Source organism: Peromyscus leucopus, chromosome 1, assembly GCF_004664715.2.
Source record: "Peromyscus leucopus breed LL Stock chromosome 1, UCI_PerLeu_2.1, whole genome shotgun sequence".
In the NCBI taxonomy this organism is placed as follows: Eukaryota; Metazoa; Chordata; class Mammalia; order Rodentia; family Cricetidae; genus Peromyscus; species Peromyscus leucopus.
In genome coordinates, this window is record NC_051063.1 from 130707053 (window position 1) to 130733057 (window position 26005).

The 26005-nt window shown below is 35.9% G+C and overlaps 1 protein-coding gene across 5 annotated transcripts in view; it reads left to right on the forward strand.

Annotated features, from left to right (window-relative positions):
• Ube3a (ubiquitin protein ligase E3A) overlaps positions 1-26005 on the forward strand; it is a 93444-nt gene that overhangs the window by 32142 nt on the left and 35297 nt on the right. For all 5 annotated transcript variants that reach the window (XM_037198243.1, XM_028855712.2, XM_028855709.2 and 2 more), the window contains one exon: positions 22583-22878. In XM_037198243.1, the coding sequence (XP_037054138.1) occupies positions 22583-22878 (296 nt within the window). The remainder of the gene's footprint in view (positions 1-22582; positions 22879-26005) is intronic.

Here is a 26005-nt window from a genome sequence, read left to right on the forward strand (position 1 = left end):
GCGCAAAGCTACACAGAGAAACCCTGTCTCGAAAAAACAAAACAAACAAACAAACAAACAAACAAACAAAAAAACCAAAAACCAAAACAAAACAAATATATACCTGGCCAGCTGTCTTTGGAAAGCAGATTCCTTGTAGTCATTTACCACTTTTAGCTCCTACAGTCTTTCCACACCCTATTTTGAAATGGTCCCTGAGCCTTGGGAGGGGTTATGTATATGGGATGTAGATATCCCATGTAGAGCTGGGCTTTCCACAGCTTATTCTCTGCAGTTGTGTTAATCACCATTTATGGAAAAACAAAGCTGTTCTTAAGAGTGTTGAAAGATGGAGAGATAATGATAAACTATTTGGAGTTAGTTTAATACTGTAGCCATTTGACAGTATTAATATTAGGTTCTGACCCAGGACCTATGACCTATCTAGCCACAGATTCTTGACCCTGGTTCTAGGCTAGGTATATGTTTCATATTGTGCTGTAGACCTTGAAGCCAATCAGAGTAGTTGATTATTCATTCTCATGACATTTATGCTACTATTACAACAGGGGACTTTCTTGCCAAGCTAGTTGTTATTGTAGCTCTCAGTGTTCAGAGCTGGGTTTGACTGATGATTACTTTTCTCCTTTGGTAGCCTGCATAGCACTGTCAAGTACTACAGATGATAGTCAGTAGTAGGGATCAAGCTTCCAAGTGAGTTTAGCTCGTTTTTTTTCCATTTTCTAACTAAGGTATGTGGTGTTTTCAGCAATAGTGTCTTAACATCAATCAAGTTATAGGGTTGATAAAAAACATTGGCATTAAATAAGCTGTAATGTTGGAAAATGGTAGTTCTTTGGGATCTCACTGGCCAGATGTAACCCACCCCTGTTACTGGGATTTTTATTTACACTTAAACTCCGTTTAAATTTGTTTTGTAACTTGCTTGTTTCCTTTTAAAAATTCTTCAAGTGTCTCATCCAGTGTATAATTGAATATAATCACCTCATCAATTCCTCCCCTTAAAACTCTCTTAACTCTCCCATTCCTTTCCTTTAAGATTACTTTTTTTTCTTCTTCATTCCCCCATTGAATCCAGTTTTGTGTTGCTAGTATTGGGGCCTGTTCTAGTTTGTAGTCATTCTATCAGGGGTCATAAAATACTAATAGCTCCCCAGGTAGTGGTGGGATGACTCTCTACCTCTCTGCCCTCTATGCAGGGATTTTGGCTGTCTGGAGATTAGGCATGCTATCATAATGGCTGTAAGCTTGTATGTGCATCTACTCTGTAGTATCTTGGAAAAACACTTGTTTCCTTGAAGTTATCTGTCACCTGTGATTCTGACCATTTTCTAGCCCCTCTTCCAAGAAGATCCCTGATCTTTTCATGATATGCTTACTAGTTTGGGGGTTCAGAGAATCTCTGTTAATTGTCATCTCTTGCAGAGCAAAGATTCTCTGATGAGGGGTGAGAGGTACTCTTGGTAGTGGGTATAGCAATAAATCATTAGAAGTCATTTTAATATTATATTTTTTGCAGAGTAATGGTATTGGGTTCTGCCCTAGGACCTATGACCTTATCTAATCACAGGTTCTTGGCCCCTTTAATTGTTTCTGGTAGAAACAATTATAGAGTAGACTTTTGATCCAGTCATGTAGTGGTTAGTTATTCCCATAATATTTGTGCTTCTATTGCACCAGTGGGCCTCTCTTATTGGGGCACTTTTAACTTGCAGGGTTCAGGACTGGATGAGATTGAGACCTTTCTCCTCTGATTATATAGCACCTCCCAGCGTAGTGAATGCTAGCCAGTCAGGATGAAATTTGCATCTGAGTACCAGTGTTAACATCTGCATGCTCAGTGTTTCAAGGATGTTATTAGTGTCTTCAGCAATAAGGTCGTACTCTCAAGTTTTGGAGTTATGCTGGCTCGTTTTATGTCAGCTTGACATAAGCTACAGTCATCTGAGAAGAGAGAAACTTAGTTGAGAAAATGCCTTCCTAAGATTGTGCTATGGGTAAGCCATCAGGGCATTTTTTTAAATCAGTGATTGATTTGAAAGGCCCAGTGTGTTACGGTTTGTGCCACCCCTAAGCTGTAAGAAAGCATACTAAACAAGTTAAGAGGAGCAAGCTAGTAAGCCCCACTCCTCTATGGCCTCTGCATCAGGTTCCTACCCTGCTTGAGTTTCTGCTTTAACTACTTTGACTGAGGAATTGTTATATGGAAGGCTAAATGAAATTAACCTTTCCTTCTCAAATTTCTTTTGGTTGTGGTGTTTCATCACAGCAGTAGAAAAGTAACTGAGGCCAGAGCTTAGCCAGGAGTATTAGCAATAGCCTACTATAATGGTTGGGGTTTCAATATGAGCCCAATGGCCAACAACTAATTCCTGATACTAGGGTTTTTATTCAATAGCATGGAGTGTCTGGTTGTGGTATTGTCCCTGGTTATAGAATAGCTCTATTAAACTTCTTTTTGTATGTGTGTATTACTAAGGTTCTGTAGTACTATGTTTCCATCTGTCTATTTCAAAAGGCCTTTAATGCTGATTATTCCTCATCGTATTCCCTTCTTACACTGCTCTCCTTTTCTCCACCCCAATTTAACCCTTCTCATTCTGTTGTTCTTTACTTGTGCTACTGTTTTTTACCTGTTAGTATAAGTCCCTTCTTCCTAATGGCTTTTTAGTAAATCTTTGACCTCTATGTATATTCCAAATGGAACACAGATACCTGACAACTCAAAGTTCACATTCAGAAATGAGGGTGGTCATACAGTGTTATTTTTCCTTGGTTTACTCTGTTCAGGTAACTGTTTCTGGCTCCATCCATTTGCCTGCACATTTCATGTTTTTCTTAAAATGCTGCTGAACAATATTCTATTGTGTAAATGTACTGTATTTTCACTATTTATTCATCGGTTGATGGACATCTAGGCTGTTTCCATTTCCTAGCTATTGTGAATAGAGCAACAATCAACATGGATTAGTGGGTATCTCAGTAGTAGGATGTGAAATCCTAAATTGCCAATATTGGTGTAGCAGGCTTATATGGTAGATCTAAGTTCTTTGAGGAACCTAACACTGATTTCTATAGTGTTTGCATTAATTTGCATTCCAACCAGCAGTGAATAAGCATTGCCCTTTCCCTACATTCATTCTAGCATGTCTTGTGTCTTTGAACTTAGCCAGTCTGACTAAGGTAGGATGAAATGCCAGTATTTTAATTGGTGTTTTTTTTTGATGGCTAAAGATGTTCAGCCCTTCAAAAAGTATTTCTCAGACTTTTGTATTTCATCTTTTGAGAACTATTTAGATTTATGTGCCATTTTTAAATTGGATGTTCTTTTGATGTTTAATTTTTTGAGTTCTTTCTGTTTTGTAGAAAACAGCCCTGTGTTGAGTATATAGCTGCAACCATTCTGTAGTTTGCTTCATTGCAGGAATCATGTACTGTATGGAATGTTTTTAGTTTCATTAAGGTTCCATTTAATTAATTTTTGGTTTAATGCCATTGCTACTGGAGTCCTTGACTTATATTTTCTAAGTTCTCTATTAGGTTTAGGCTATGTCATGGTCCTTGATTCGCTTGGAGTTGCATTGTATGCATGACAAGAGATAAGGATCTAGTTTCATTCTTATACATGCCAGCTTGACTGGCATCATTTTGTTGAAGATTCTGTCTTCTCCAGTATGTATTTTTGGCTTCTTTAAAAAATCAGGTAGCTTTGTAGACTTGTATCTGGAACCTCACTTCCATTTCATTAATTGACTTGTCTGTCTTTATGCTAGTACCATGCTGCTTTTATAACTAAAGCTTTGTAGTATAACTTAAAATCATAGATGATGATACATCTAGCAGTTCTTTTACTGTTCAGGACTGTTTTTCTTTTGTGTGTGTTACCAAATGAAATTTAATATTTCTCAGTATCTATGAAAAATTGAGCCGTAATTTTGTGTTGAGCCTGTAACTTGGTTTAGGTAGTGTGGCCATTTTTCACATTAATCATACCAGTCCTGAGCATGGGTGGTGTTTCCATCTTCTGGTATCTTCAGTGTCTTTTCTTAAAGTTTTAATTATGTAACTATTTTACTTCCTTAGTTAAATTTATTCCAAGATATTTTTTCAGTCTAGTGTGACCAGGATTGTTTCCATGATTTCTCTCTCTTTGTGTTTATTATTTGTATATAGAAAGGCCACTGCGTTTTGTGTCTATTTTTTGTCTTGCTACTTTGTTGAATGTATTTGCCAGCTGTAGGAGTTTTCTGGTGGAATCTTATGATCTGTTACTTACTGATTTACTTTTTTGTATAGAACTGTATTATTATAAATCTAGATAATTTGATTTCTTTGAATAATTATTGGTATTCCCTTTATTTCCTTCAATAATTTTAATACTTTAGCTAAAACTTGCAAGCATTATTGAATGTGAATAGCAAGAATGAACATCCTTGTCTTGTTCCTATTAGTGGAAATGTTCTGAGTATTTTCCACCCCTATTTATTTTCATGATGTTTGTCATGAGTTTCTTTTTTTTTTCCTTTATTATGTTGCGATATGTCCCCTGTATCCCTAGTTTCTCTAGGACTTTTATCATGAAGGAATGGTGGATTTTGTCAAAAGCCTCTCTGCATCTCTGATGGGATAATGATATGATTTCTGATCTGGGGTCTGTTTATATGTTGAATTACATTAATCAATTTATGTGTGTTGAACCATCCCCATATCTCTAGTATGAAGCCTACTGGATTGTGGTTTCTTCTGTAAAGCTGAATTTTGTGGACATAAATTCGTTACATCTGATTTTAGCATGGAAACTCTTTCCTTTGATTATGATGACTTCTGGATGTAGTAGCTTGGGCTGGTGATTTAGAATTTGGAGAACATTAGTCCAGGGTCTTTCAAAGTTTCCATTGAAAAGTTGGGTGGTATTCTGATGGGACTCTGATAGGACTTGTTCTTTCTCTCTTGCTGATCTCAGTATTCTGCCTTTGCCCTATACATTTAGTGTTTTGATTATTATGTGAATGTGAAAAAATTCCTTTCTGATCCTATATGGTGTTCTCTATGTATCTTGTACCCTAATGGGCATCTCTTTAGATATTGGAAATTTTCATCTATGATTTTGTTGAAAACATTTTTTTGTGCCTTTGACTTGTGTTTCTTGTATAACTACTATTTTCAGATTTGTTTTATTTATAGTATCCTTTATATCCTGCATACTAAGTTCTCTAGATTTTTAAGATTTCCAATTTTCCATTTTCTCCTCCTTACCCTCTTGCCTGATTCTATCTTCTACATGATCCAGTCTGGTGGCAATATTTTCATCTGAACTCTTTGGTTTGATTTCCTGAATTCTTCATGTCCAGTAGTGTTTCATTTTGACTTTTCTTTAGGGATTCAATTTTTTTTTTTTTTTATTAAATTCCATTTTGACATATTGAATTACTTTCATTAGTTTATTCAGCTGTGGTTTTTTACAGTTCTCATTCAGGCATTTGTTCACATTGTCTTTCGAGTTCCTTGAATATAAAATTGCTGTTTGAGGTCATCTTGCTGTGCATTATCTGTGTTGCTTTTCTCAGAGATCAGTATACTGCAAGTGCTAATTTCTAGAGGAGGTATTCTCTTAGTTATTAATATTTGTATTTTTGCAATTGGATCAATGCTTCTGGAATTAGGTCTTTGGTAGTTGTAGACAGCTAGCTTTTTATTATATGGTTGTTTTGTCCCTTGTTTGGTATTACCATAACCTACCAGGTTATGAACCAGCTGAATAGAGTTTGGTATTTAATCTTGGGCCAACTGTTTTGGTTTTTAATGGGGTGTCTGAACTGTCTCAGCTCATTGACATTTGTGGTCAGACCATGTCATGCAATGCCTTATGGGGTGGTGAGTGTGGCAAATGACTGAGAGATGGGAACTTGGGTTTTGCCTACCTATAGTTCCTGATGCTCTTTGTGTGGGATCTACTGACTCCTAGGAGGTAGAAACTACTTGGTGTGAGTCCCAGGCAGAAAGGTAGGGGGCTGTTCATTTAAACTCTTTATGTATGTCTGTGTATATATTTTAGGAAGTCTATAGTAGGAAGTCATCATATAACTTGAAAGGTCTTTAGTGTTGTTATCCCTCCCCTATATTTCCTCCCCTATCCCACTGACTCATCTCCTACTCCAATTTAACCTTTTATAATTTCATCATTCCATCTTAATTTTAAATATTTCATCAGTCTACTCTCCCTTGAAGGTCATCCTCCAATCCCATGGACCCAACCTCTATGAATATTCAAAATGAAATACACATATCTGAAGATTAAAAACTAACATCCACAGATGAGAGAATATATGTGACATATGTCTTTCTGGGTCTGAGTTACATCACTTAGAATGATTGTTTCCAGCTCTATCCATTTACTCATAATTTTGATTTTCTTAACAGGTGACTGATATTCCTTGCTGTAAAAGTATCACATTTTTATTTATCCATTCGTAAGTTGATGGACATCTAATTTATTTTCATGTCCTGACTGTTAGGAGTAGAGCAGAATGAACATAGATGTATGGTATATCTAGAGTAGGACATGGAGTCTTTGGGTACCCAAGAGAATCCGTGCAGCTGGATTGAATGGTAGATCTATTTTTAGCTTGGAACTTGCACACTGATATCCATAGTGACTCTCACCAATTTACGTTCCTAGATGTAAGTGTTCCTGTCTTCCCACATCCATATCAACATTTGTTGTCTTTTTTTAGCTGTTCTAACTGGGTTGATGATAATTGCATTGAATCTGTAGATTAGTTTTGGTAGGACGTCTATTTTAATAATATTAATCCTACCAATCATGAATGGGAGGTCTTTTCTGTCTTATGGATTCTTTAGTTTCTTTCATCAGTCTTTTACAGCTCTCATTGAAGTTTTCCACTTCTTGGTAAGGTTATTTCAATATATTTTTGTTTTGTTAAATTTTGGGGGATGTTGGGAATGGAATTGTTTTACTGATTTCTTTTAAGTCTGCTTCTCATTGGTGTATAGGAAAGCTACTGGGTGTGTGTGTGTGTGTGTGTGTGTGTGTGTGTGTGTGTGTGAAATTTGTGTCCTATGTATTATTGAATATGTTTATCAGCTATTAGTATTTTTCTGATGGAGTCTTTAGTGTCTTTTAGGTGTAGAATAATTTCATTTGTGAATAAGGACACTTGGACTTTTTCTTTCCTTTCTAATCTTTATCCCCTCTATTTCTTTTACTTAATATGTCGCCCCAAATAAGACTTAAGCCATTGTATTGAACAAGAATGGAGGGAGTGGACATTATTGTCTAAATTTCTAATTTTAATTGACATACTTTTGAGTTTTTCTGCTTTGTATGGAGTTGGATGCTGGTTTTCTATATATTGGGTTTATTATCTTATGGTATATCTTCCGTATCCCTAGATTTTCCAGAACACTTATCATGAAGGAATGTTTGATTTTGTTAGTGAATATTTCTGCATCTTAATGAGGCGATCCTATAGTTTTCCTGAATCTCTGTGTGGTAGGTTACATTTATTTATTTGTAAATTTTGAACAATTCCTACATCGTGGATGAATCCAACTTGGTCACAGTGGCTACTCTTTTTGATGTGTTCTTCAATTCACTCTGTAAATATTTTGTTGAGAATTTCTTGGACTGTGTTCATTTGAGATAATAGCCTATAATTTTTCTTTTTTTTTTTTTTTCCTTTTCTGGTTTTGGTCTCAGGGTAATGTTGGCATCATGTAAAGAAGTTTTAAGTTTTCCTTCTGTTTTTTGGAAATAACTTGAATATTGGTACTAATTCTTCTGTGAAGCTCTGGTAGGATTCTGTGCTATATCCATCTTGTCCTAATTTTTTTAGTTGAGTGATTTTTTTTGTTTTTTCTGTTTTTCGAGATTGGGTTTCTCTGTGTAGCTTTGCGCTTTTTCTGGAACTCACTTGGTAGCCCAGGCTGGCCTCAAACTCACCGAGATCCGCCTGCCTCTGCCTCCCGAGTGCTGGGATTAAAGGCGTGCGCCCCCACCCGCCCGGCTGTGATTTTTTTTAAATTATTGCTTTTATGTGATTAGTATGGGTCTGTTTAGATTACTTAATAATTAATTTTGGTGTCTCATATATATTTAGGAATTCATCCACTAGGTTTTCTAGTTTAGTGAAATACAGATTTTTAAAGTATGCCCTTATATTTCATTAACTTTCTTCTGTATTTTAATATTTCCTGTTCCATGTCTGATTTTATTAATTTGGATCCTGTCTTTCTTTCGGCTAAGGTTTGTCAGTCTTGTTAATCTTCTCAAAGATCTAACTCTTCATTTCATCGAGTCTTTGTAGTTTTGTTTTTTGTTTCATTATTTTCATCTCTGATTTTTATTATTTCTTCTACTCTTGTGCTTTTTGATTTTTCAACGTATTCGGTTGCAGTTGAGTTATTAATATAGGATCTGTCCAGTTTTTTATTTAGGCATTTAGTTCTATAAACTTTCTTTATAGTATTGCATTCATTATGTCCCATATAATTTGTTTTGTTTTGTTTTGTTTTGTTTTCATGTTCATTCACTTCCAAGAATTTTTAAATAGTCTTTCACTTTTTTTTCTAGACCAAGTTAATTGTTCATAATGTGTTGTTAAGTTTTCATGGTTTCTGTAGTATATGTTGTTGTCAATACCTATTTTTATTCCATTGTGGTCAGATACAATGAAGCATGCTATTACAGTATTCATATATTTTCAGTATCTTAATAGGTAGTTAATTTTGTAGAAAATTCCATGAACTGAGAAGAATATGCATTTTTTAGTATGTGGGTGGGATGTTGTACAGGTATCTGTTAGGTCTGTTTGATTTATTATGTCGTTTAATTCTAAGTTTCTGTTTAATTTTTGTCTAGATGACCTGTCTGTTGGTGAGAGTTGATATTGAAGTTACCCACTATCAATCACTATGTTGTGACTAATGTGTAGTATCAGATCTATTAGCGTTTCTCTTATGAAACTGTGTGCCCCTGTGTTAGTTGCCTATATGTTTAAAACTGTAACATGCACCTACTTGAATTTTTTTTCCTTTGATTTCCTTTAATTTGTGTTTTTGGGGAGGGGATTGAGACCATTTATATTGAGTCATTTAAAGATGCGTATTGATTCCTGTTTTTATGATGAAAAGTTTGTATTTGTATTTCGGTTTTTGTGGATAGTTTTATTGGTATAGTGCTTTTTGTTGACAGTTATGGTCATTCAGGATCCAGGTCAGTGGTTCTCAACCTTTGGGCCGTGACTGCCATAGGGGTAAGATATAAGATATTCTGCATATCAGATGTTTATGTTATGGTTCATAACATTAGCAGAATTACAATTATGAAGTAACAAAAAAATAATATTATGGTTGGGGGTCACCACAGTATAAGAATCTGTATTAAAGGGTTGCATCATTAGGAAAGTTGAGGACCACTGATCCAGGCACTTCTTGCTTTAAAGTTTTTTTTTTTTTTGTTGTTGTTGAAGAGATATTAATTTTGATGGGCCCGCTTTTATGAGTGACTTCACTTTTGTATCTTTCAATACCTTTCATTCTGTGTTTAAAATTTTTTAGTTATAATATATTGAAGAGACTTTATTTTCTGGTCTTTTCTATTCATGTTCTCTAAGCTTCTTAGACCTGTTTGGGCATATCTCATAGATTGGAAATTTTCTTCTGAAGGTTTACTGAAGATAGTCTTTATGCCTTTTCTGTGGTTTTCTTTTCTTCTGTGCTCATAATTATGAGTTTAGGTTTTCCATACAGTTGCAAAACTTTATTATGTTCCTTTCATTTACATATATAATTTGGTTTATTGAGTGGCTCACTTTCTCTTCCTTCTCTTCCATTGTTGACTGCCTGTTTTTGACATGATTGTGTTGGTGAGACATTCCACTGAAATTTTTAACTGGCTTATTGAGTTTTCTTTTCCAACATACTTTATTTCTGTTTGTGTTTTCTTCAACAATTCAAACTATTTTTGGGTTGATTTTACACATCTCTTTGTCTTTATTTTCATCGACTATAGTTACAGTTATGAATTCTTTGTCTGGAACTTCTCCCAGGTCCTTTTCTTCAGAACCATTATTAAGGGATTTGTGGTTTTTTTGGAGTAAACATTTTTTTCATGTGTTCTTTTTATTTTTGTGTTGTAATTTTTTTTTTTTTTTTTTTTTTTTTTTTTGCCTGGGTCACTGTTTTCTTTCATCAGAGGTGTTTACAATGTTGAAGAGGGCTATTTTATTATAGCAGGGTTGGGATATCAAGTTCCTCAGTCTTGTATTGGGGCCACACCTCCTGTTGCAGTCCTTCAGCTTTTTAGCTACAATCTTAGTGCTTTCAGCAGCCTGCACTATAGCTTGGAATAGTTTTCAATAATCCCTGTTTTTCGAGGCTGGATAGGGACAACAGGATAGTACTAGTCAGGCATATGTCAGGGCTCTGGGTCTCTGGGTCACATGTGGTGGCTAGAGAGTCCCTGTTGGAGATCAAGCTTGGTTCTGATGAATTCCCAAGGAATGAATGCTGTTTACAAGAAGTTGGTGGCTTCTGGCAAACAGTCATGGCTCTTGGGTGACCTGGATGGAGGAGACCTGTTGGAAGAGTGCAGTTAGCTTATGTGAGTACACTACATGGGCAGGCTAGAGAGGTGATGGTAGTGACAGTTCTGGAATCTGGGGAATCCTCAAAAAGAGGAAAAGGGGCCAGAACAGGAGGTCCAGTACCATGCTTTGCTCCCTATTCTGTTAGTCCTTTTGCTTTATAGAAGTGATTCATCTTATTTCATGTGATGTGAGTTTAAAAAAAAAAAGTATGTATATATGCATATGTTTAGACAGAGTTTTTTATGGATAGATTTCAAATGAAAATATAATTGTCTTTTTAAGGATAGCTTATTTATCTTAACATAGTCTCGGTCCTATCTTTTCCTGCAAATGAAAAAGTTAGTTCTTTATGGCTGGATAAAACTCCTTTATGTATATACACCACATTTTGTTACTAAGATGGTTCTACATCTTGACTACTGTGAGTAGTGAGTGCCTCAGTAAATATATGTTAAGTATCTTTCTGATCCATGGAATAGATAACTTTAGATATTTAAATTGAAAGTACTATACCTGGATTATATGATAGATTTTTTTTATTTCTTACTTTTGGACTCTTTGTATTAAATTTTCCTACTAGTTGTGCCAATTTGTATTTCCATCAGGAATATATAGGGTATTCCCCTCACATCCTAGCCAGAAATGGATGTCTTTCTGACTAGGGTTAGTCCTTTTAATGTTTCAGTTTGCGTTTTTCTGATGAAGAAGTTTTAAATACATATATTGCCATTTGTATGCCCTTTCTTTAGATCTATTCAGTACATTTATTTATTTTGATGAAGGGTATTTTGTTTGTATATATGTTTAACTTTTGCTTCTTATACATTCTAGATGCTAATTCCCTCTTAGGTGTATACTTGGCAAAGATTTTCTCTCATTATGTGGGCTATCTCTTCACTTTACTAATTGTTTGCCTTTTAACTCTTGCAGTCTCATTTGTCCATTCCTGCTATATTCTCTCTCTTTCTTTTTTTTTTCATAGATTCCAGGAAGTTTCCATTGCACTAAATTTCCACACCAATCCCCAAATGCCCGCCCCCATCACCCACCCCCAGTTCCAGCCTTCTCTGTCTGCACTCTCTCCTTCCACCCGATCTCTCTTTCCACAAAAGATACTCACCCTACTCCTGTCTTCACCTGTGCCCAATCAGCATGAAATCTATTCTATTTCTCCCTTCCAGGGAGATCCATGCCTTCCTGCTAGACCCTTCCTTTTTACCAAGCCTCTCTGGGTCTATGTAGCTTGGTTAACATTCATTTAAATAACAGCTAATATCCCCTTATAAGGGGATATGTAGAGTATTTATCTTTCTGGGTCTGGGTTACCTCACTCAGGATGTTTTTTGGCTGTATTCTAGTATGTTTTCTTTTCATTTGACTTACTAATTTACAAGTTTTCCTTCCTGGTTTCTTCAGTTACTCTTATGACGTTCAAGATTGTATTGTTTAGTCTCCATGTATTTGTATAGCTTACAGGGTTGCTTTTGCATTTCTAATTTTTTTCCATTATGATCTGATAAGTGCAAGAAAGTAATTTTGTTGTTGTTTTTGTTGACTTGTCTTAAATTCCACAATGTGGTTTGTCTTTTAGAGAATTCCATTGGCTGCCAGGAAGGTTTATTCTGCAGCAGGTGAAATGTTCTGTAGATGTCTTGAGATAAGTCCATGTGATGTTTGGTACAGTTTAGATAAAATATTTCTATTGTTTTTTGTTTAGATGAGCTATTAGTTTTGGAAATTATCATTATTATTTTATTTGGGCCTAACTTGTTGCTTTTTGTTCACTAGTGCTTGTTTAATGAACTTCGGTGGACAACCATTCAGTGTGTAAAGTGTGTGTGTGTGTGTGTGTGTGTGTGTGTGGTGTATGTGTGCGTGTATATATGTGTCTCTGTGCATGTGTTTGCATGCACACATACATCCATACATATTTATAATTATATTTCCCTCATGGGTGTTTCCTTTTATAGTATATAATCATGTTTGTGTCACTATTCTAGCTCTTTTTTGGCCTTCATTAACTTTTCATAGTCTCTTTTCTCTTTTAGTATATATTCTGGTGAAATGCACTTCTTGTGGACAGCCAATAATTTTATCCTGTTTTGAATCCAATCTACTAATCTATGACTTAATTGGAATGCTAAGAATATTTATATTGAGATAAACTTGTTGACCAAATTTGTTCTTTCATAGTTCCCTTTCTTAACACTTTTTCAGCTGACAATTTGTGTGTGTGTGTGTGTAGTGTTAACATTTGAACTATAATGTGCTGTGGAGAAGTTCTTTCTGGTCATGAGTAATTAATTTCTAAACATTTTTCTGTGTGGATATCCATTTCTTTCCCTGCATTTTGGAACTTTTTTGCTATTATTTCATTGATTTAATTTCCGTATCTCAGTTCCTTCTACTCCATGGATCCTTCAGTTTCTCTTGATCATGTCTAAAGTCATGGTTATGTTTACTATTTTTTTTATTGGTATCTGAATAGAGTATTTCTCTTCAATTCCTGCAATTCTGTCTTGTGCTTGGCTTGGTCTATTGCTCATGGTCTCCACTGTGATTTTTAATTATTTGATTCGCTTTTTCATTTCCATCTTTTTCTCACCCCAATTTTAATTTCTTTGTTGAATTTCTCAGCCATTATTTTGCTGGCCCTCTTATTTAGATCTTGAAGTTACTTCTGTACTCCGTTCTTTGTTTTGCATTCCTGTGGTCATTGACACTTTAGAGTTTAGAATTCTTTTTGAACAGCATTTCAACCAGTTGAGTATCTTTGTATTAGTTACTGAATGGTGATCTTTTGAAATAGTTTTGTTGCCTTGCATTTTAATGTTTTGTTTGTTTCTGTCTTGTGATTTGTACAGTTGTAAGAATGGATATTCCTCTGAGGTTTCAATCCTTAGTACCACTCAGAAGAAAAAAAGAACCTCTGTAACACGAATAATAAAATCAAACCAGATACAGAAGTAGACTTTAAATTGATTGATGCCAGCATTAATAACACCAGTGACTATTAAAAAATGCTAAGAATATTGTAAGAAATTAAAATTAATTAGAAATAGTAACTTAATGACAAAAAAGAAAGATGCAGGAAAAAGTTGGAAGCAAGCTTAAAAGAAAAGAGACAAGATATAATAAAAAGAACAGAAGAAAGGAACATATGGTAAATAAGTAAAGAAAGCAAACAACATTAAATAGAATAAGAGAGCACAGTGGTATTTTAAAAATAATCTAAATCATAGTAAAGAGTAGTCAAAAGAAAACAAAAAATAGTCTTAAAAATAACAAGTAAAAGAAAATATTGGAGTAATTTCTTCTGCATTCCCTAATATTACAGTCTACTGTATGGAGCAGCTTGTCAGGTGATTTTGGAGTGTCTCCCATTTACTATTTTATTCAGGCTGGTGCTCATTTGGAACCAGTCAAAGGTAAGATGTCTTAGAGAACTGCCTTTGTTTGAGATTGCCAGTGTTTTTGAATACTAGGGTCTCTGCTGGCTGCACTTTGCAGTACATGGCCTAGAGATTCTCTTATTTTTCAGGGGCATCCCAGTTTTTATATCTTAGTTAGCTAATTCCAAGCCAAGGAGTGTCTCCCAAATGATTTAAAATGAGGAAGCCAACTAACAAAGCACTTTGTTCTAGAGAACTTGTCTCTCTGCTTTTAGATCCTGCCTGTAGTCAGCATACTGAAAGGGGTATCAATTTCTCCACAGGACCTTACCTTCTGAGTTGTCAAATGCTGTAGGCAGCAAACCTCATATCAGTGACTCAGTTTTGTTGCCTGAGCAGCCCATGAACACAGGTTGACACTTCATTCTCCATATCTTGTAATGGGATATTGTTCCTTGCCACAGAAAGGCTGGTTCATTGACATAGTGCCCCTTCAAGCCTTGTCTATTTTGCTTGAATTTTTCAACCTTTTTCTCTTCAGTTCTCTACTCCACAACTGCCTTGCTCAGCTGTGACTGACAAAACATCTCCCATTCTCCTTACCTGTGATTGTTCCAGTTTTCAGTCCCCACAATAGTTGTCAAACATATATAGGTCCCTTCTCATAAAACCTGACTGTAGTTCTCCAGAATGTAGTTCCAAACTGGATTTTCCCCTCTCCAGTGCTGACTTAGAATAAGTCAGTGTCATGGCAGAACTCCAAGTTGAATTAAGCTTTGTGATTACTGTTGCTTGTCCTGTGATCAAAACACTGTCTTTTTAATCAGTGCCATCTGGCTTACCTTGTGGATGAGATAGCCCTTATCAGCACCTGGTTGTTTGGCTAGAACCACTTGCTGCTTTTTTACTGCATAGCCTTTTGCTCTATTTTTCAGCTGTTGTAGTACCTCTTTTGTGATTTCCAGTGTTCCTTCTCTCTTAAGAATTGAATCCACTCCTTGTTACCCTGGCTATTTTCATTCATGTAATCAAATTCAGCAGCTTGTAATCTCCTGTCTTATCCCAAATGTCTTTTTATTATTATTTTTATTTCATGTGCAGTGGTGTTTTCCCTGCATGTATGTCTCTGTGAGGGTGTCAAACCCCCTGGAACTGGAGTTACAGTTGTGAGCTGCCATGTGGGTGCTGGGAATTAATTGAACCTAGGTCCTCTGGAAGAATATCCAGTGCTCTTAACCCCAGAGGTATCTCCAACCTCCCAAAGGTCCCTTTATCTTTTTCTTATCTCATTGCTATGTCTGGACACTACTGTGTCATTTAGAAGTGGTGAAAATAGGCATTTATGGTTGTTAGCTTTTACTCTTCATTGGGAGGACCACCACCCAACTCCCAAGTATGGAATGTGGAGGCATATTCTTAATTATAAATGCCTGACCTTACTTACCTTGGCTTATTTCTATCCAGCTTTCCTTAACTTAAATTATCCCATTTATCTTTTGTCTCTGGGCTTTTATCTTTCTCTATTCCTGTATACCTTTCCTTGTTTCTTACTCTGTTGCTTGCTGTGTAGCTGGGTGGCTGGCCCCGATGTCCTCCTCCTTCTCTAGCTCTTTCTTCTCCTTTTAGATTTCCCCTTCTATATATTCTCTCTGCTTGCCAGTCCTGCTTATTTCTCTCTCCTGCCTCAGTATTGGCCATTCAGCTTTTTATTAAACCATCAGCTGTTTTAGACAGGCAAAGTAACACAGCTTCACAGAGCTAAACAAATGCAACATTAACAAAAGTAACACACCTTAAAATAATATTCCTCAACATTATTTACTTTTTTAAATTGTGTGTGTGTGTGTGTTTTGCCTGAATATATGTCTGTGTACCACATGCAGCATGCCTTGGGGCCCATGGGGGCCAGAAGAGTGTTGGATTCCCCTGGAAGTTACACTTGATTGTGCTATAGTTTGTTGGTTCTGAGAATCAAATCTTGATCCTCTGGAAGAGCAATCTGTGTTCTTAACTACTGAGCTATCTCTCCATCCCTGGGAGTAGTTATTTGTATTCTCATACTGGAGTCTGAAAGTTTGTTGGCTTCTTCACATGGTTTCCTTTTACTAATATGTTTTTAGCATGAGCATGTATTCTGCTTTGTCACATGTGTTTTATGCATTGATTTTGATTGTATTTAGATTTAATAAGGGGTGTGTGTGTGTGTGTGTGTGTGTGTGTGTGTGTGTATGCTGTATGTGTGGGTGGGTGCCTGTGGCAGGCTAGAAGAGGACATTGAATATCAAAACTGGAGTAACAGACAGTTTTGTGAGCCACCTGGTATGCATGGTGAGAAGTAAACGCTTTTCCTCTGGAAGACCAGATAGTGGGGGGTTGTTTTTTTTTTTTTTTTTTTTTTTTTTTTTTTTGTTGTTGTTGTTGTTGTTTTGAGATAAAGTTTCTCTGCGTGTAGCCTTGGCTATCTTGGAACTCTGTCAGCCAGGCTGGTCTTGAACTTAAAAAGATAAGCCTGCCTCTGCCTTTGAGCCTTCTCTCTACCCTCCAGTTTATCTTGTTTTTTATTCTTATTCTGTTAATACAATACATGAAATTGACTAATTTTTTGAAACTGACCTATCTAGTAAATAATGTGGAGATTTATGATTTAAAATCTTTTAAATATAATGTTGAAATAGTTGTTTACATCTATATATTTCTCTAATGTGGCTACTATCATAAGCATATGCCACCACACTTTGTAGGAGTAGAGATTTTATAGAGGCATATCCTAAAAGTAAAGGGACATTCACCTGTGAAAGATACTAAGCAGTGCTTACTAGTTTATGCACAGGTTAGTCAAGTCTTGGACCATTTGTGTTTCTTACCTATCTTCTCAAATCTTCATGTTTTTATTCTACTTATCTTTAATAAAAGTCATTTTCTGACTGGGCAGTGGTGGCTCACACTTTTAATCCCAGCACTTGGAAAGCAGAGGCAGGTGTATTTCTGTGAGTTTGAAGCCAGCCTAGTTTACATAGCGAGTTCCAGGACAGGATCCAAAGCTGTGGAGAAACCCTTTCTCAACCAACAACAACAAAAAGTCATCTGCTTAAGTCACATTCTTATTTATCTTTCATTTTTCAGCTTTTGTCTCTTGTTTTCATGGCTGCTATTCAGTGTTTTTAATTCCTATGCTTAACTACTTATGTAGGAATTCTTTATTCTTGTAGTATATAATCTCTTTGATAAGTTCTTATGTACAGTTACGATTATCTTATAACTTGTAAGTTTTATTTTAATTTTTTTTCTTTTGCTAAGTATCAAACTGTTCCAGAAATTAACTGGAATTAATAAGAGCCAGCAAGTAATGTTACTAGTGCTACTGAGAACATTGAAATTATTATTATTATTATTATTATTATTTTACTGTCACTTGTAGAAACCTTTTTAATGGCTAGGTGCTTTTTATACTTATTATGTGTTAGGTAAGAATGGCATATTTTTATTTAAGGAATGAATATATTGTTCTTTGATTTGTAAGAAAAGTCAGTGGAATGTGAAGAAGCTAAAAGTAGTTCCTCTTTGCAGAGTTTTGATTATGAATGTCTGTTGTGGGATGGTCTGTAGGTCAAATTACTCTGATTGGTCAATAAATAAAACACTGATTGGCCAGTAGCTAAGCAGGAAGTATAAGCAGGACTAACAGAGAGGAGAAAAGAAAGAACAGGAAGGTAGAAGGAGGCACTGCCAGCTGCCTCCAGGACAAGCAGCATGTGAAGATGCCAGTAAGCCACAAGCCACAGGGCAAGGTATAGATTTATGGAAATGGATTAATTTAAGCTATAAGAACAGTTAGCAAGAAGCCTGCCATGGCCATACAGTTTGTAAGCAATATAAGTCTCTGTGTTTACTTGGGTCTGAGCGGCTGTGGGACTGGCGGGTGACAAAGATTTGTCCTGACTGTGGGCAAGGCAGGAAAACTCTAGCTACAAATGTCAGAAAAAGGCTTCACTTCATTTTTTTTTTCCTTCTATGTCCTTTTTTTTTCTTCCTTTTTTTTTGTAATATGGAGAAAAGAATTTTATTCTATTCACCTGCTGAGAGAAAAGAGAAAGTTAGGAGGCCAGATTATTAGATGAAAGTTTCACTGGAGTGCACGGGCATTAGTTAGCACATCTTTTGTTTTTTGTTAGATCCAAGTGATAGAGGTCATGCAGAAAATATATAAATACTTGAAATTTACTGTTAGAAAATATGGAAATAGAAATTTAAATTTCATGCAATTTTCACACATGAAAACAGAATGCTGTTATTTTTTGAATGATTTAAGAACGGAAAATATTCTAAGCCAGGTGTGGTGGTGCATACCTTTAGTCTCAGCACTTGAGAGATAGAGGTACGTGGATCGAGGCCAGCCTGTTCTATAGAGTGAGTTCCAGGACAGCCAGGGTTTCTGTCTTGAATTTCTTCCCCCACCCCCACAAAATGCAAAATATTCTGAAGTTGAACTGAAAAAAAGAGGTGGATGTCTCGATTTGGTACAATAGCTATAATTTAGTGACTTCTGTGTATAGATTATTATTGTACAGGAAGTTTATAAAAAAACATGTTTCACAAATTGAGACTGTTTACATGTCCTCTGTGTGTGTGTGTGTGTGTGTGTGTGTGTGTGTGTGTGTGTGTGTGTATGCCTTTTATGTGCCCTGAAATTGGCATTCAAGTAATTTAAGTTATCATGAGGAGAAAAGAATAGTGCTTAATATGGTTGATTCTGCCAGTATCTTGGAGGATCTATCATGAATTTAATTTAATTTAATTTTTATTTTTACTATTAGTGGAGCTGCTATTTATAGCTGGGTGCAGAGAAGCAGGTCAGTTTCAAGCAGTTACTCTGCAATATAAAAGTTCAAATTTTGGAGTCAAGCCTGAATTTTAATCCTTTATTAAGGATTCTTGTGTCATTCCTCTGAGCTTTAGTGGAGTGGGATTTCTCTTGGCCAAGTCATATACTTGTGCAAGTGACAGCAATTAAAGCAATTGTAATAGCATCTGATATTTACACTAGGGCCCAGAATATAGCATGTAATATTTTTTGTTTTTAATGAAGTATAATATTCCATTAATTATTTGAGGATTCATTATATAATAGATTGATATTATTTATTCAGGAAATTTCAGACTGTACCTACGCAGTACACATGATTATGAAGTTCAGATTAGATTTTTTTGGGTGGTAGGTTTTGTGTTCCAATTACATATTATTCTGAAATTACCATCTGTAAAACAGTGCTTGGATATAAATTAGATTCTGAAAGCGGAAGTCTTGCTGACTCCTTTTCTGGTCCTAGGCATAAGGTTTCAATTATAAGATTTTACTTTTTCAGTTCTGTCTCTTTTGGGGGGGGGGGTTCAAGACAGGGTTTCTCAGTGTAGCTTTGCACCTTTCCTGGATCTTGCTCTGTAGACCAGGCTGGCCCTGAACTCACAGAGATCCACCTGCCTCTGCCTCCCGAGTGCTGGGATTAAAGGCGTGCACCTCTCTTAATGGCTGTAGACTGAAGATAGTCTTCAAGGTCAAGGTTTGCATGATAATCAGAGTACCAGGCAATGTACTGTGTTTATTATTGGATGTTGAGTGCTAGACAAGTTAAAGAACTCAAGATGTTAAAATTGAGGCCTAGACAATTAGTTCCTTAAGATCACCCAACTAACTACATGGGAGATGACTCTTTGATGTTCTGATTTCTCCTGCCACTGTTCACAGTTCACCTCATAGAGAAGCATCACACACACACATACATGAACATGCACACATGCACACACAAGAGGGGGCTCTTTTGGGCTTCTTTGTAAACAAAACCTAGTATTCTTAAGAAAAATGGTATGTTAGTATTTTTAACTTCAAAATTAATACTTAAAAATCTTGGATACAAAAATGAACTTTGGGCCCCTTAAAATCATGTAGATGCAGTTTTGAAACTGCTTCTTCCTCATTGATATTTAGTAATTTTTATTTTGTAAGTACATACTTACAGAAAAAAGTAGCTAGGATAAAAGGCATGGAATATTTAACTTAGTCATGTCATTCAGAAAATTCTTATTTTATATTTTGAAACAAACAGGTTTATCCTACATTTATAATTTGATCACTAGTTTTGTTAGTGATATAGCAGGAAGGCTGTTGGTAATTATTTAATTTAGTGAATTCTGTCAGTTTATTGAAGCAGATCACTGTTACTAAACATGCTGATTTTCCCTAGATATAGGGAAATAATGTTTTCCTTAACCGACCACTTTTTCCCATAAGTGGGATCTCTTAACTCATATGATACATTTTAAACTTTATTAAATTTATTTATATTCTGTGGATATGTTTGGCTGGGTATATGCTGTGGCGTGTGTGTAGAGGTGAGAAGATAATTTGCGGTAATATGTTCTCTCCTTTCACCAAGTGGGATTCAGGGATCAAAATCAGGTCATCAAGGTTGGCCTGTGGTTCATTCTCTGTTTGCACACTGTGAGTGGTAAATGTATAGGAAACATTTCTAAATATAAGCACCTGGATGGGTTGGTAGTATTTGGCATACAATTCTGTACCATCTGCCTGTGTTGTGTAGAGTCATAGTTCTAAGACTTACCAGTTCTCTATTTACTTGTTGACCTCTATTCCCTTTGGCCACTTAGTTCTATCCATTAGCAAAATAATGGCATGAAGTTTTGAGAATGAAAGTAGGTAGATTCTTCCTATTTGCAGTTCTCATGCTTGTAAATTTAGATTCAAAAGAATAATTTTGAATTATATTACTGTGGGTCAAGTATACAACTCTACTTAAATTGTGGTTGTAGGGAACAGGGACCAGCTTAAGACATCCACCCTGACCCAGGAACCCAGAACCAGTGAAAGAAACACAGACTGGATCTGGGACCTGAGCCAGTGAAAGAAATATGCCCTGGCCTTAGAATTAGAGCCAAAAAGCTTTAAAAAAAAAAAAAAAAAAAAGCCAGTGAAAAAACCACAACAGTTTGTCTCTGAAATCAGAGCCATCTGTGCCCCTGACCAATGAAACTAAACAATCCCTGAACAGAAAATTCCCTGGAGAAACTCTGCCCCAAAACTCCCTACCACCCTGCCTGTTAAATTGTCTTTCCCACCCTGGTTGAGGCAGGCACTCTGTTGGACTTTCTAAATAAATCTCTTTCTCAGAAGAGTCTTGGGTGAAGATCTTCATTTGCTGGTGCAGAGAAGAAGAACCTTGCCAAGACGTCCTTTAGGAGACTGAGCAGGAAAAATCCTTGCTGAGAGGTTTCCTTAGGGGCTGAACAAGGCGGAGCAGAACAGAACCTTGCTGAGATCTCCCTTAAGGGGACTGAGCAAGGTAGAGCAGAAAAAGTAACAGCTTTTCTCAGGAGTCAGGAGATTGCTACACTTTGCAGAGTTGAAGCAAAAGAAGCAACGTCTTGGGCGAAAGAGAGGCCGAGCTCTGCTGGGAAGCTCCCTTAAGAGCTCAGCTGTAGTGTCTCTCCAGGAGAGGAGCAGGATTGCTATATCCTGCAGGGAGACTGTCAGCCACTGCACCCCAACTCCAGGTATAGCCTGACTTCCGGAGCAGTCCGGATACTTTTCCCCAAACATTGTAACACTTGCTTACAGTGGTAATCTCAAAGAATAGATTTTAGAGTCAACATAAAGAGATTATGTAGAACAACTTCTTGGTTGGTGACATAATTCACTCCTTAAGTTTTATTGATCACTTTGTGTGAAAAATGATAATCAAATGTTAATCTTCATGTTTAAAGTTCATGAAGTAAGATGAATATGAGTTTGACCTAATGGAAGTTAAAACCTTTGTCTTTCCTATGACATGGGTTTAATGAAGAGGGTTAGTAACAAATCTGGACTCAAGGATGTATGTGTTGGTACTGCTTTCCCTTGAATTATATGAAATTTAGATTGTTCCTTTTTAAATCTCTTGATTGTTAATTGAGAAAAAAAGTTTTCTTAAACTCTAGATAGGAATTTAGTGTTAACTACAAATTAAGTATTTGAGACTTAATTGGAATGAATTAGTGATTTTATATATAATGAAAAGGAAAACTGGCATAGAGGTGTGACAGCAATACATTTAAGGTTTTTTGTTGTTGTTGTTTTTACTTGTGCTAAACAGTTTAAGGATCATACATCATCAAATTAAGCTTATCTTTTTTGTTTGTTTATTTGTTTTTCAAGACAGGGTTTCTCTGGGTAGCTTTGCACCTTTACTGGATCTCGCTCTGTAGACCAGGCTGGCCTCGAACTCACAAAGATCCGCCTGCCTCTGCCTCCTGAGTGCTGGGATTAAAGGTGTGCGCCACCACCGCCCGGCAAGCTTATCTTTTTAAACCAAAGAAAAGCATACTATATTAAAATGATTTTTATAAGATGACGTATTTTATCAGTTTCTTAGTATTACTTTACTACTTAAAACACTTGATAATAGTGGATTTCTAGTTTCTACATCTAAATATTTAGGTTATTGCTTCATTGCTTAGCTAACTTTTCTGTTCAGCTTTGTTTCTGAGCAATACTAATCACTGTGCTTATTGTTTGAATGTCTGGTACAGGAAGCGAGCAGCTGCAAAGCATCTAATAGAACGCTACTACCACCAGTTAACCGAGGGCTGTGGAAATGAGGCCTGCACGAATGAGTTTTGTGCTTCCTGTCCAACTTTTCTTCGTATGGATAACAATGCAGCAGCTATTAAAGCCCTTGAGCTTTATAAAATTAATGGAAAACTCTGTGATCCTCATCCCTCCAAGAAAGGAGCAAGCTCAGCTTACCTTGAGAACTCAAAAGGCACACCTAACTCAGACATAAAAATGAACAAGGACGGAAAAGGAGCCAAGCCTGATTTTAGAGGTAAGAGATTGTATTTTCATTTGAGAATAGTTAATTAAAAGCTGTATCAGAGATTTATATGTTTTGCTTTTGTTCTTTTGCCTTTTTGTGACCTAAAGACATCACAGTATAGTGAAAGCCACTCTTTTGGTAAGATGTGGTAAAGGACAGTTATATTTGAATTAGTTACTTTATTACATTTTATTGATATAGTAGTTGATAGTCAGAAGCAGATTATAATCTAAAAGTTGATATGTTAATGAGTTGATCTCAATATGTAATGATTTCCATTATACCTAATAGCTTATTAGCTCACAAAGTCTATTACATATATTGCATTTGCAGTAAATCCTGGTATGAGCTCTGAAACTTCAGGGACAGTGGTAAAAGAAGCAATATATATATATATATAAATAATATATATATATATATATATATCAGGGCAATATTTGCAATAGTTATCTCAAAAGTGTTGGATTTTTTTGTAACATTTTCTTCCCATATACTGCCTTTACATTGGGTATTTGTTATCCTCATAAGGGACTCAGGTCTTGTTGTTTTTTGTTGTTGTTATTTGTTTTGTTTTGTTTTAAGCAAGGTTACTAAGACTGTCTTTGGATTTTTATTGATTAAAGGATTGGGCCAGCATACCTGGTTTATGTGGTACTTGGAATGATAGCTAAGTCTTTGTAAATGCAAGATAAGCACTGCCAACTGAGTTACATTCCAACCAGTCTGTTCTTTTTAAAATGGTCCTATATTTTGAAACATCTTAAAACTTTCTTCTTTTCCCTCATGGATATTCAATCTTTCTTTTTCTAAGTGTAAGTAATTAGTATTAGCAATGAGGTAATTTAATTTTTCAGATTGCCAGGACTTAGACCCACTGTCATTTGAAACATGTTTAAAAGAATTGGTGTAGCCGGGCAGTGGTGGCGCACGCCTTTAATCCCAGCACTCGGGAGACAGAGCCAGGCGGATCTCTGTGAGTTAGAGGCCAGCCTGGTCTCCAAAGCAAGTTCCAGGAAAGGTGCAAAGCTACACAGAGAAACCCTGTCTCGAAAAACCAAAAAAAAAAAAAAAAAAAAAAGAATTGGTGTAATAAAATTATGTTAAAACTTTATACTGTTATTCCACAATATAACTATAGAAAAATCAGAAACTTTGCTACTCAAGATACACAGTCAGTCCTTTTTCATGAATTTTCTCACATATGGATAAATAGGTGAATGCTATCAATATGTTGGATGTGGAAGTTGTGTTAGCTTCATTTTACATGTTTTTGCCACAGAGGGGCATCACAGAGTAACAGTAAATGAAGTATAATATGCCACTGTGATTGAATGCAGCTAGCTGTAGGAAATCTAGTACATAATGGGTGTATTAGTCATTTTTTTTGTAATTTCTTGTTTTGTGTATCACTTCAATTTTTACATTATAATATTTTTTATTAGGAATTACACATGCTTAATCATACTACAGCTCTCATTTTGATAATTGTATTTGTTCAATCTAATTAGATGTATAGGTATCGATTATTGTATGACAGCTGTGTTCTTACATGAAACTGTTTTGTACTTTTTAGAGTATAAAATACTATGTTTTAAGATTGTCTTTTAGCTGAGTCTTGTGTCGTTGTAGTCTAGGTACTCAGGAAGCCAGGGAAGAAGCATCTTGAAATCGAAGTGAATCTTAAAAATGTTTCTTCACTTACCCATTCATTGATATCCAGACTGTAACTATTTGTATTTCTGATAGCAGTGCTTTACATACACACACAGACACACAGATACACATACACAGAGGGAAGAAGAGAGGGAGGGAGGGGTGGGGAAGTGCTTTACATACACACACAGACACACAGATACACATACACAGAGGGAAGAAGAGAGGGAGGGAGGGGTGGGGAAGAGAGGAGAGTTGTCAGTTAAACATTTCAAGTAGAACACTGCTTAGAACAAGTATTGGTACATTGTAGGATTGTAGGTCAAACATGTTATCTCCTAGCAGGCTCTTTATTCATTATAGATATTTTCTATGTTTTTGGTTACATTTTAGAGAAAAATTAGGTAGACTTGAATGATCAAAGAAGATACTATAGTATTTTCCAGTTATAATGAGAAATAAGCTCAATGTTAGTTCTTTATACTTACTTATTCTTAAGAAACTGAAGAGTTAGTCCTTGGATTGGCATGCTAGCTCATAGGTACATGTACCTACTGCCAAGCTTCATGGCTTGAATTAGATGCCTGAGACCCACAATATACAAGGAGAAAACCAAATCCTTCAGGTTATCCTCTCACCACCACATGTCTGCTGCCCTCTTACCCCTATTAAATATATATAAGAAAAACACTTCTTTTTAAAAGAAAGAATTCAAGATCATAATGTGTTGATATTCTTGGAACAGCCTACAGATCAGGTTTGCAGTATATAAAGCTTATTGTTCCATGGTTTATGTTTTGGAAGCCATTCTGTCAGTGATGACTTGAATTTTATATTGTCTCTTACTGTTGAGTAGGTACCTTGAATAATATGTAGGAATCATAGGAAAGGTTTTTGCATACTTTGTTTTTTTTGACTGTCATGGGAGAACTGCCCTTTCCTAAACAGAAACTGAGGAGTGGATTCAGGGGTGGGAACAGAGAGATGATGAGAGGGAGGGACTGCGAGGAGAGGAGGGGGAGGCGAAACTGTGGCCAGGATGTAAAAATCAATAAATAATTTTCTTAAAAAAGGATTTTTACATGCTGAATGTATATAAGGAAATACTTGACACAGTGAAGGTAGGGATGAATTGGCAACATAACTATAAAATTATCTTCCCCTAAATATTTAATGATTATAGTATAATACTCTTGATTAAAGGATTAAGTTTTGAGCATTATTTGATATTTAATTTCTAAAATTTTAGTATATAAAATGTCATTCATCTTTTTCCAATAAGATAAAATGTCTTGTGTTTTGTTAACCGGAAAGGGTAAAGCCTTTGGTGAAAGTGACATTTACTGTAAAGGTGAGGGAAACTAGGAAGTTTATGATCCCAGTTTTGTGCCTGGGAGAAAATAGATATAAGTTTTGGTGCTTGTGGCCTTTGCTTTCTTAGCTTCTACCCGCTGTTTGTAATCATTTCCAGTTGCTCTCTTAA